Source organism: Pelodiscus sinensis, chromosome 3 (assembly GCF_049634645.1).
Source record: "Pelodiscus sinensis isolate JC-2024 chromosome 3, ASM4963464v1, whole genome shotgun sequence".
Taxonomy (NCBI): domain Eukaryota; kingdom Metazoa; phylum Chordata; order Testudines; family Trionychidae; genus Pelodiscus; species Pelodiscus sinensis.
Window position 1 is genome coordinate 178,052,097 of NC_134713.1, and position 12,884 is coordinate 178,064,980.

General features: G+C 43.8%; 1 protein-coding gene across 12 annotated transcripts in view; it reads left to right on the top strand.

Annotated features, from left to right (window-relative positions):
- Positions 1-6,150: 6,150 nt before the first annotated feature.
- VRK2 (VRK serine/threonine kinase 2) overlaps positions 6,151-12,884 on the top strand; it is a 94,241-nt gene continuing 87,507 nt past the window's right edge. For 4 of the 12 annotated variants that reach the window (XM_075925517.1, XM_075925519.1, XM_075925516.1 and 1 more), the window contains exons 1-3: positions 6,152-6,444; positions 7,498-7,638; positions 8,985-9,050. In XM_075925517.1, coding sequence (XP_075781632.1) covers positions 7,503-7,638; positions 8,985-9,050 — 202 coding nt within the window. In that variant the 5' untranslated portion in view covers positions 6,152-6,444; positions 7,498-7,502. Of the gene's footprint in view, positions 6,539-7,497; positions 7,639-8,984; positions 9,091-9,501; positions 9,541-12,884 lie in introns of those variants that run through there. The other 8 variants (XR_012902994.1, XM_075925512.1, XM_025184190.2 and 5 more) reach the window with 8 other exon arrangements.

Genomic DNA, 12,884 nt, shown 5'->3' on the forward strand with positions numbered 1-12,884 from the left:
TTGTTACTTACTGTTATTTATCACCTTATTATCTTCCAGGTGTTTGCAATGGATTCCTTCATTATTTGCTCATTATCTTTCCTGGTACAAAAATTAAGCCGACTGGTTTGTAGTTTCATGCATTGTTCTTATTTCCCTTTTTATAGATGCACACTATATTTCCCCCTTTCCAGTCTTCTGGAATCTCTCCCAACTTCCATGACTTTTTAAAAGATGACGGCTATTGGCTCAGATACCTCCTCTATCAGTTCCTTGAGTATTCTAAGATGCATTTCATCAGACCCTGGTGACCTAAAGATGTATAACTTTACTAAGTAATTTTTAACTTGTTCTTTTCCTATTTTAACTTCTAAACCTACCCCATTTCCACTAGCATTCACTATGTTAGGCACCCAGTCACCACCAACCTTCTTTGAACAGTTGGCTGTTCACTCTCTGAGGCTACGTCTACACTACAGGGTTTTTGCGCAAAAACAGTTGTTTTTGTGCAAAAACCCGCAGAGAGTTCACCTCAAGTGCATTTTTGCACAAGTAAATTTACAGTAAATCAAAAGAACAGAAGGGTTTTTGCGGTGTAGGTATTCTTTCTATGAGGAATAAGAAAGAAGAATACCTTTCTTGTGTGGTTGGACAGGCAACAGGGGAGTTTTGTGCAAAAAGAGCCAATTGAAAAAAGCATAGGTGTTCTGGTGGCTATTCTGTAAATAGCAATCAGAGCTTTCTTTTGAGAGCACGTCCATGAAGTCTGGACGCTCTCTTGAGCAAAAGCCACAATGCTTTTGCGATGCACTTTTGTAGTGTGGACGTGCTCTGGCCCAAGAAGTTTTTGCGGAAGATCACTTCTGCAAAAAGCTTCTTGTGCAAGAATCCTGTAGTGTAAACAAAGCGTGAGACAACAGTAGAGAGGAAAAGGAGTAAAGGCCCTTCACCTGACGGGGGGCTGGGAGGAAGGAGCCTCAAATTTCTTGGGAGGCAGGATACTACCAATGTGGGAGCTTGCTAATGGGATGATGATCCTTGCAGTCGAAGAGTGGGCTGTCTGCAGTCTAGTGCACCAGATGAAGAATCTTTTCTTTGCTGTTGCCTCCTCCTCCTCCGTAAGACAGCAAAGAACCACTTACTGTGTGTACCTTTACATTAGCTTCCCATTTGAGCAGAACTACTACTAGATAAAATCCTTGTTTTTATTTTTTCAGTTCTCTATTTGTAAATATACATATGCTTATTTTTAGTCTTTACCTATTTTTTCCTTATCCAGTAAACACATTGGTGAAAATCTCTCACTCTTTGGAGAAGCATCATAGAATGCACTTCTTTAAGACACCACGATTATGGTGCAGTATGGCAATAGCTATTCAGTCACGGTTGAATCTGAAATGAACATAGTGACATTTCAGGGATAGGCTGGTATGTCCAAGAACATGACATTTCAATGAGACCTTGTATGTCTTGTAGTGCTGTTAATCAGGATACATTCTGTCGTAAAAATTTTACTAATGCACAATTGTGCTGTAGTGAATGGTCTATTTTAGCACCACCAAAAGATAAACACATAAAAACTTGCTTAAAATCAGTCCTGTTCTCTATTTAAAATCAGCTTCAGTCATACGTCTCATTTAAATCCAAACTCAGCCCCGTTCCCTGTTTAAAAAGAAAAACCGGTAACATTGGGAACGCTTCTCTGTCTTGTAAGTATTTCTATTCTTTATACTGCACTGTAATCTTAAATTGGATAAGTCAAATAAATGTTTACAAGATACCAAAAATGGGAGTGATTTCAAATTATCTTGGCTTTGGATGGAGTTGTATCCGTGAATCTTCAGTGTCTTTCAGTTTTATAAGAAAATTATATAGCAAGCTTTTCATGTAAAACCAATGAAGTTCCTAAACCTCAGTTACATATACAACTATGCAAGCCTCTTTGTGGCTAAATGACGGACTCAAGAGTCTATGCAGTCTGACTTGAATGTACATAGTGCGGGCTGCCTATGCCAGTGTCGTCTTTAGCAATGAACCAGATCCTTGTGTCTTTACTTCTAGTTTCACTTTTGCTGTTGGTTTCCAATTACTATTTTAAATACAGCTTTTCTTTTCCAGAGCTACATGAACCTCTTTTTTCATTTTATGAAAATATGCTTGTTCATGAGTTAAAACCTTAGGAGAGTTTACAAATATTTTTGGAGTTCAACGTTTTACATTCAACCCCAGCTTTCCACTAATTCACTGGTTTCATGATGCTCATAAATTTGTCATTAGTTCCACAGACGTGAAAGGAAATCACCCCCCAGTTTTCTTTTTTTTCCCATAAAAGGAAAAAATCAGCAACACAACCACAAATTTTGTTTCTTGGGAAAACCTATAATTCCACCGTGTTCAAATGTAAAAAGATTTTTTTCCATGTTATATTAATTTCACTGCTACTCTTTGGTTTCTACAAGGATACTTCTCCTATTCCATTTGAAAAATACTTGTGTGTGTCACACTTTCTATCTACCTTAGACATCATTGAAGTAAGAATTCCTTACAGTGTACGTGAATAGTTACATTTACCAACTATGACATTTCTAGGAAGTTTTTGCATTTATGACATCAGTATTATTCAATGTTTCTTCCTCTCACCCTGGCTTCCGTGCCTACCCAGGGTTTCTGAGGGCAGGGAATACGTGATCCCAAAAGAATCGGGCACTTTAATGTGTTAATATTGGTTTAATAAGTTTCATGTTTAAATAGATAGGAAGGGTCTCATTCTATGTTCCAGCCAAGATGAATTTGGCATAGAAATAAGGTAAGGGGTTTGAGGCCAAGGGAAATTTAAACCATTTGTATGTACCAGGCTTTCCTAGCTCTTAAAGGGCCTGTGAAGACCAATGTGTTTGGACTGAGCTTTCCATCATCAGTCTTCTAAGTTTCTATCCTTTGCTCTTAAATGCAATTCATTCAAAAACCACAACATCCTATGTAGTTGAGAGAGAAGGAAAGAGCATTGAGAAGACATTGCACTGACAGAAGTGTGTAACATAATTTCACCTGCTATTCCTCTATGCAGTCTCAGATTACTGTTGTCACCAAAGTGGCCAACCCTGTGGGCGCTCTGAGGCTGGAGCACCCAGCAAAAAAATTAGCTGGGGCTTAGCACCTTCTAGCAGCCCTCTGGATCAGTGCCTCCCCCTCTCTCCCAATGCATCCCACTCACCACAATCAGCTTTTCAGAAGCATGCAGGCCACAAAAGAGGCAGGGGGAAGGGGCAGAGAAGAGGGAGGTCAGGAAGAGTTGAGATGGTGATGGGTGAAAGGGGTGGAGTGGTGGTGGAGCCTAGGACACAGCAGCAGCACCTGGGAGCCTCAGGCCATTTTGTATCCCCACACCCTGGGGCAGTTGCCCCCTTTGCCCACCCTGTCAGTGGACCTGCTTTATTAATGTGGCTGCTGCTGTCTCCCAACATGATAGATCTGGGGAATTCACTTGGCTCATTGACATAGTCTCATTCAGTTCACACTAGGAATCCACTGATCTTTGCAGAGGCATAGACTAGCGGGAAGTTTCATGTAGTAAAGAACTGGAAGGATTTTTTCCCTGTCACTCCTTGGCTGTGTCTAGACTGGCCATTTTTTCCGGAAAATCAGCCGCTTTTCCAGAAAAACTTGCCAGCTGTCTACACTGGCCGCTTGAATTTCCACAAAAGCACTGACTTCCTACTGTAAGAAATCAGTGCTGTTTGAGGAAATACTATGCTGCTCCCGTTCGGGCAAAAGTCCCTTTTGCGCAAAACTTTTGCGCAAAAGGGCCAGTGTAGACAGCTGAGATTTGTTTCCGCAAAAAAGCCCCTATTGTGAAAATGGCGATCGGGACTTTTTTGCGGAAAAGCGCGTTGGCCACGGACAATCTAGACGCTCTGTTCCAAAAATGCTTTTAACGGAAAACTTCCGTTAAAAGCATTTCCGTAAAATCATGCCAGTCTACATGTAGCCCTTTTGTTTTGGAGGCAGAGGGTACTCTGAGGTACTTTTCTACCCCCACCATTATTGCTGTATTTGAGCACCTCACAATCTTTAATGCATTTATCCTTCCAATGCCCCTGTGAAGGAGGGCAGTGCTCTTAATCCCATTTAACAGATGGAAAACTGAAGAGCAGAGATACTAAAGTAACCTTCTCAAATAGGAAATCTATGGTGGAGCACGGAACTGAACAATGGTCTTGTCTTCTTAATATTAAGCACAACAATACTTAATATATAGAGCCCATTTCAATAGTAGATTACAAAGGACTTTACAGAGCTAGGACACGCATGCATTGCACAAATGAGGAAACTGAAGTGATTTGCCAAAGATCACACAGCTGGCCATTGACAAAGTAAGAAATTAGACCCAGGTCTCCTGTCTCCCAGTCTGCTACCTTTATCCGGATCTTTTCATCCCTTGGTTAGGGAGAAGTTTAGTGTTTTCAATGTCATGATCTTCTGTAGGTGGAAGCAGCAGCATTTCTGCTCTGGCATAGCTATTCCCCACTTCTGTGATAAGTGATACAGAATTAAACTTTGCCTTTTAAAGGAACTATCTCTAAAATCTGCACCTGGAACAGGTTATGGGCTGCTATGCTGTGCTGCTGAGGGCAAGAAAGAACAGAGCATTGGCTTTGGACGACTCAAGATCAAACCCATGCTGAGTGTGTCAGACTACAGTCCTGATCTCTGCTATCGCATGCCAAGCTGGGGAACTTCACACCTGGGGTGAATCTGGGAGGTCTGAGAGCAAATGTGGTTCTTCTAGTTATGCACCTGTACTCTCTGGCTATGTCTACACTGGTGGGTTATTGCGCAAGAACGGCTGTTCTTCCACAGAGCATCCACACTGCCCACCCGCTCTTGCGCAAGATTTACAGTAAAGCATGGTAGGAGAGGGCTTCTTGCACAAGAGCTACGCTCTTTTCTAACAGGTGTAAGCTCTCTTGCGCAAGAGCTCTTGCACAAGAGGACAGTGTGGATGTACAGCAGTGGTTTCTTGCGCAAGAACACCCTATGGCTAAAATGGCCATCAGAGCTTTCTTGAGCAAGAGAGCGTCCACACTGCCATGGATGCTTTTGTGCAAAAGCACATGGCAGTGTGGACGTATTCTTGCACAAGAACCCTTGTGCAAGATGTTCTTGCACAAGAAGCTGCCAGTGTGTTAGCCAAACAGGCTCGTTTCCCCCTGGAGCTAGTCAATTACCCCAAGGAGGCACGGAAGACAAAAGGATAAACGCCAAGCCCTTTATTTGTCGGTCAGCTGAGCAGGTGCTCCCCTCGACTTATGCCAGAGGGAAAGGCACACCAAATTAAGCATACAGCACACTTTTATACCATGAAGTAAATGGCCTACTTTTGCGCTACAAGCAGTCTGATTACACAACCAGGATACATCTACCTAGCTACCTCTTATTGCACACTTTGAGCACATGCAGCAAAAGCAGCAATGTGAATCGACCTTTTAACCTAATAATCCTTGACAGTATTTTATGGCTTCCCACCAAGTAGAAATGTGCAAGCCAAACTATATATTTTTATCTTGCGAAAGCGGCTGCAGGGGAAATAGGTGGGCAGGATTGTCTGTGAGCTAGGGGTCCTAAGGAAGTTCAGTCTCTCCATACCTCCTCGGCCTTTTTCCCTTTGAGGTCCCCTATTCTCCTAACAAGTGTAGACATAGCCCCTGGGTACAGCTAAAGGCCAATGACAGCAGGGCTTGCCAAGCAGCAGCGAGCCCCGCTCGCCAGCGACGTGGTTCTGTGCTCTGTGCAAGCGCAGAGTGCGCCGGCTCTTCCGGGGTGTAACCTTGCCACGGGTGAGTAGATTACATTATTTGTCGAGCCCTGTGAATAACTGGGTCCAGCTTTGGGCACCACACTTTCAGTGGGGGTGGAACAATGTTTATAGTGGGGGAGTTGAAAGCCACTGAACAAGTCCCGTTTATGAAGGCAGCCACTTGAAGCCAGCAGTAGGGTAGTTCCAGCATCCTGCAAGAAAGAACCCAAAGGAAAACCTCTCCTCTCCTGGGGGAAAAACGGGCCCTGGAGAAGGCTGAGGTGGGGCATGTTCAGAGCGCGCGTCTGCCCACTCCGACGCCCACCTAGATGCACGACACCCGTTATCTGTCACTCAAGCCCCTTTAACGCCTCGCAGACGGGCACCCTGGCGCGCGGAGCGGAGCCGCGTCTCCTCTTTCCCCATGCACGTCCAGCCTCCCCGCAGCGCCAGCCGCCTGGGCGGGCCGCACACTGGGGCCACCCGACACAGGCGCAGTGCCCGCCCTCCCTGAGCCGCGCCCAGCACAGCAGCAGCCGGCTTCGGCCCGGGCAGCCGGCTCTTCACGCGCCTTCTGCTGTCGCTCGCCTCCCGGTGGCGGCCGGGCCCTGGGCTCCTGCTGCTGCCCGGCCGGCCCGGGGACGCGAGCAGGGCGGGAGCGCAGGCCGGTCAGTGTCGCGGGGCGCTGCGCGGCTCAGAGCGGCCTGGCCCGAGTGTGGGACCAGGCGGCGGCGGCGCCCTGGAGAAGGAGCCGGCCGCGAGGTGCAAGGAGGGAGGGGGAGGAGGAGCCTGGGGTGCGTGGGGCGCTGCCGGCAGCGCGGGGCGGCCTGGGCAAGGCTGCGGCGGCGGGGCCCGGGGAGTTGTCGGGAAAGCCCCGGGAGCACAGAGGGCGCTAGGCACACTGGGCGGGCGGGCGGGATGCCACCTCCTTGGGTTTCAGCCGGTCGCCTCTGCAGCGCCGCTCCCTGCGCCCGCGGGACTGAAAAGACCCGCCCTGGCCAAAGTGCCCCCCCCGGAAAAGGCGCCAGGGACGTGGAGCGCGTAGGGCAGAGAGCCCCGGCTACCCGTGTAACGTGCTGTGGGAGCGATGCCTGGGAAATCCCCCACGACGGCTCGGGGGCGTGGTGTGTGAAAGGCCACTTCGCTGTGACGTGCCCCGAGTTGCCCAGCTCTTGTGGCTCGCAGAGATAAGGGGCCTGCCAGCCTTTTTCACGCGTGGTGCCCAGAATAGGGTCTTGGGATTTCAAACCTGACATTTAGCCCCCCTCCCCCCAAGCCATTCCTGCTTATGCTTCTCTACTCTCTGAACTTCCTAAAGAACGGAGTGCGGTCTCAGCCTTGTTCCCTAGCCATAGCCATCGATGGTTACAATGGTGCATATTTCTAAACTAACCAGCATGCAGTTTAAGTACTGTGGACTTATGCCAGGTTGCATGTTCAACTTTTCTTCCCCCCCTTTGTCTCTCCCAGACAGTAAATAAATGAGACTACCCCCCTCATTGTCTGACTTGCCTCGTGTAGTTATTTACGTTCACCTTAAACTGGGATAAAACACTACCACTCTGATTTGGTAGCATCATATCCTTTTTGCACAGGGATACGGTATTGCCCAGATGCTAGGTCATAAGAATCGGGACACTAAACAATGATTTGCCTGTTGAAACAGAGTATTAGAAGGTTCCATTGTCTTTCATAATGGATTCATTTTCTTTTCTTTATAGGTGTGATGCCTCCTAAAGGGCGTGGAAAAAGCAAGCTCCCTGTTCCCCTTCCCAAAGGAATGATAATGAAAGACACTGAAGGAAAAGAGTGGAGACTGGGCAATATCATTGGCCAGGGAGGATTTGGATTAATCTATTTAGGTAAATCATGAGCATTAATTACAATGTTTGTGACTTCTTGTTTGATTTTGTCCTTTAAAACAAAATGGTTAGACTAAAACGTGTTTGTAATTCTCTAAAGAAACAATGAGGTGCGCCAGAATGGCTTAACAGCACTCAGCTGAATACCCAGGTTATTGAGATGTTTTACTGAAGGAATTATATGATTCTTTCCTGGATTGTTCAGAGTACTGTTTGTATAAACTGTAGAGCACTTGGGCACATATGGGTCAGTACTTGAGTAGAAGATTGCCAAGGAACACCAATACTAAGTGCTACAGGATTTGGTGATTCAGTATGTGTCCGTAACTCTTGAGTCAGTATGGTTGGGGGTGTTGGTTGTTTAAAGTGGCATCTTTCAGCTGAGATATAAAATCAAGATACAGAGCTTTTGGTCATTAGAGAATTAATTACACATTTTATAGCAAGAGTAAAATTAACTTTGGTTCTATGTACGAATTAAAGCCATGCTTTTCCCAGCAGTTTCAGCTGAAAATGGCATTCTTCACTTGTACAAAATCGCATGGTATAGCTGCATGCTCTTCGACAGATGCAATATTCTATCCAGAGGTAGCTGCTTTTCAATGGAGAATAAGTGATTCTGATAAATAATTGTAAAACACTTTGGGATCATTTATATATAAATGTAAATTATTACTGCTGGTCTCTATAAAAGAGAAAAATCTTTTAACAAGGCAGCATGATGGACTTTCCTATCCCACACACATGCAGAAAAAACATGAGAATTAGTCTACAATGAAAATCTGTCAGGAACTGTGTTAAGCTTGTACTGAGACAGCAGTGAAGAATTAATCTTGAATAGCAACATCAGTACAACCCATCATCCCTAAAGGCAAACATGCTCTTCTTAAGTTAGATAGCGGTATGTTAACGACTGTTTCCAGACTTGGGGTATTAATATTCAAATCCTGCTGATCAAGCCACTTCAATATATTGATGGAATGTGTATTGCACATACAAAGATCTGCTGTATCTTTTTAATTTTTTCCCATTTGTCATGGAAAGTGTAATTGCACTTTTTTGGCATCTATTTTTTGTGCCACTTTTATTTTTTTTACTATTTTCTGTTTTCTGCTTTTTCTGTTTGTGCTCTAACATTTAGCTCCTACAGATGGCTTTGTCAGAAGACGACATGCTAATATGTTTGGAGATAGCCAAGCTTCCATTGTTGCATAGTTTCTAGACCACTGTAACAAGCCAAATTTTCATTAGAGCAAGCACCCTATTCCCAATGTCTTATTTCTCAGTTCCTTTATTATTTTAACTGCAACTTCTCCTGCATGAGTGGATCCTGTTTGCCCTTGCAGCACTACACTGGAAACAGAGGCACAGACGTTTTCCCACATGGAGTGAATTGCAGGATTGGAGCCTTGGTGATTGTACAAGTATTTACTTTCTATAGAGGACTTATGGGTGTGTGTTACATTCTGTTCAGCCATATGTATATATATTCATTTGTATATGCCACTGTTTTCTTGATGATAGATGCAGTAGTGTCTGTCTTGGTTTTTTTGTTTGTTTGTTTTTTGTTCCATGTGTTTGGCAATGACCTTGTTCCAGGTATGTGCTATACTGCTTAGGAACAGGTGTGACTGAACTGAATTCCTCCATATTTTTTCATGTGTTTGGTGTGGTGAAGCACAGAGCTGGATAGTGACTGTGTAAAGTTGTGACAGCCCATTTTTTTTTCTTGGAGACTGGTTCTACCTAAGGTCTGGTTTGTTAGTGCTCTAAATAAAATGGATGCCCTAAAACTCTACTGTACCATCAGCAATGGTACTGAAAAAGATTGCTATTAACCAAGATGTCTTGCTTTCTAGAATGGAATCCATTCCACTGTGTGGCTCCATAGAGGAGAGAAAGGTGATTACATTAAGAAACTAAATATCACTGCTTCTGATTTCTCTCCATACATTCAGTCCTGTATTGCTTGGCAATCATTCACGCATACAGAGACGAACTGATATGTCCTCAGGGGCGGCCTTTGACTATAGGTCGACTTGGCCGTCGCCTAGGACGCCGCCTTCAACGGCACCCAATGATGACATCACCGGGCGCATAGGGCGCCCGATGATGTCACCCCATTGACAGCCGTGCAGGTGGGGGCGCCGATCGTGTGTTCCGCCTGGGGCGCTGTACGTGCTTGATGCTTTTGCAAAAGATACCCGATTTCATTCACATTAAGACATGTTTTACTCTAGTCCTTTGTTTCAGTTAGTAAAAGAAGAAGCAGGCAAACTCTTCTCTAATCCTCCAGAATCCAATAATATTCTGTTTTAATATTGATCTTAATATACTCTTTTGGGAGATGCTTGATTAACATCTATTGCACAAGGCCAAGAAAGGGGGGGAAAAAATCTCTAGATCCCATATCTCTGTCTCATTCCAATCTATGGAATTCTATTCATAGTCTTCCTAGGATGAGATCAATAACCAAGGCCCCTCAGAAACGTGCAATCACTGAAGAGGCGAAGGACAGAACAGTTTATATTTACGTTTTTCTTTTGATGTTCATGATATCTTTTATGACCTCTTAAACATCAGTCAGTTGCCTTGAAGAGATCTTGTGTCTACTCCAGAGCATATATAGGAAGTGTTGCTGTGAGAAAATATACCCTCACCTGATGGAATGAAGTCAAGGTGTCTCCTGCAATTGCTAGTCAGGGATTATTTGTTGGGGGTTTGTGTGAAATAGGAATGTACTAAGGTTCCCACAGAGAAGTGAGAATGATTCATGGGACTGTGATGCACTGATGAGGGGAAACTGAAGTGGGAACATTGTTTTGTGTGTTGTAATAATATATTTCTCCACCGAAACCTACACTGTAGATTATTCTCATAGGGTGCATGTTTAGAACATCTGATGCATCAGTGAAGAAGAATCATTCAGTGGAAGTAATCAATTTTTTTCTTTAGATTGAGAATTGTGTACCAAATGTAGTAGGGTATTTTCCTATTACTGGAAAACCGTGCAAGACCTTATAGATGGTATATCACATAGAGATTGGTACATGTTTCACATATATTTTATTGGCTTTCTGGCTACAGACAGCTTCAACTATTGTAGTATATTGCCATTTGAATCCCAGCATGCTGAAGCAGAGAGCAGCCAGAGGAATAAGATGGAATGATGTTGCAATCTAGGACCCTTGTATATTTCTATTTTATGTTCCTGATAAGCGTAGCAGGGAAAAAAATCCAGCTGTTTGTTAGACTCTTTGGAAAAGTGGTTGTTGTTTATTCCATGACCTCTGTTTTCTCTCAGAAAGGAAACCCAGTACTAGATATGGTACCAAGATGGAGGCTTAGTTCCCCTTGTAACACAGAAATTAGAAAGAGGAACATAGCAAATTGATTCAGCAGTACATAACTCAGCTGAAATAGGAAATGGATCAGAATTATCAGCAAAGATTGATTTTGCTATAAAGAAAGGTGAAAAACAAGGAAGCTTATTTCTCATATTCATCTCTAGATTTTACTCAGTGTTGTTTGGGTCCCTAACTCAGATAAGTTTTGTTTTTCTTCATTTAAATCCTTGTTCTAGTGTGGGCTTAGGGATGAAGGGTTCAATATGCAGGCATCCTTAGGAGAGAGGACAACGACAGCCCTCTCTGACCGTAGCAGCTTGGGGCCAGGTGAAAAGTGCCTGTCCCTGGTCGTTGCACTGGGCACAGCCGGGGGAGGGGTGCATGTCCCCTAGCTGGGGGACAGATAGACAAACAGACATACAGACAAACTCTCTGATATCTATAGCTGTCCCTTTCTCCATCCTTTACCCCTGCTGGCCCAGTGGGTTTATAGCTGGGTCCCCATCTCTGTCCCCTTGCTGCCCCCTGTGGTCATTCTGCAGGATAACTCCCTCCTACCAGATCCCTCTCTTTACATTTTATGAGAAACAATTGAACTCCATGCATATCCCATTATCCAGTCACTACTAAACCTTGACCTTGCTTTAAGTTATGATAAGAGGAAGCTGCATACCAAATTTGGTGGTCCTAGCTCTTACTGTTTAGGAGGAGTTCTTGAACAAATGGACTCACAGATGTACAGACAGATGTATATTCCTAAAATACATAAGAAGATGACAGCCATTCTGGCTGAAATAACACCATACAGCAGCTCATTTGGGACCTGATTCTGCAGAGATTTGATCACTCTTCATTCTCATTTAGTGGTGGTCAGGAGATCTGAGCCCTTCACATGGTCAGTTCCTTAGAAATAACTAGTTCTCATTTAGGTAATCCTGTGGTACTGGGAGGTTCCCCCCCCCCCTTTGAGTTCTGTTCATATATATGTTGCTGTATTTTGAGGAGTGACTGCTTAACTTGAAGGAGGAATAATCCAGAAGAAATCCTAGAGAAATGAACAAAATGGGCAACAGAGTGAAATATACTAGGCTTGAATATCTACAAAATGTGAACAGCACAGCTGTTTTACAAAAATGAAGGTTAACTTTGCTGGCTGTATCTTTTAATCAGTTTTATAGCAGTGGTATAAACTTTTTGATGTGTATTGTTACAGCTTAATTTCCCATTAATGTATGCCATACTCCATTAAGCTTTAACAATGTACTTGAAAAATTTTACAGTGCTTCTGCAAAATATATTTACCAAAGATGCATTTCTTTGAAGGCTTTGTTCACTAAATAAAGGAAGGGAAAGCTATTTGCTGACTCTGGGCCCTTAGATTCAGTGGTGCTCTTGGATTCAGTCTTTTCAGGAATATGGCACCTAAAATTTTCTATATAGAAAAGTGCCTGTGTGTGCCCATGATGCTCTCCCTTTTATATAGTTTTGCCTTCGTTTTCAAGAGTCCTCATTGTTCTGCATTTTCTCTTCCTTCTTTGTCTTCCTTCTTCCTCTTTTCACATCTGTCTCTATAGATCTCCTCAACAGCAGCAGGCTTACCAGAACTATGACTCCCCCTTATGCTCCTGAATAGCATTGCTGGAAGTGATTTGAAAATGGCGAGAAGTGTTTTTTCTGAATCAGTTTCAAACTACTGCTTCTGCCAAAGAAAGAGTGCTATGGTTCACGAACCTGTCCTACCTATTCTGTTCCATATTAGAGCTTTTCTTCTGTTACTCACACTCAACTAATGGCTTACCATGATATAACTCCTACTTACTTACCTGTTTGACAAGGGGGAGAAAAGCAAAGCAAACAGGGAACAATATAGCATTTCCACGATTCAGTGCCCAGTTTAAA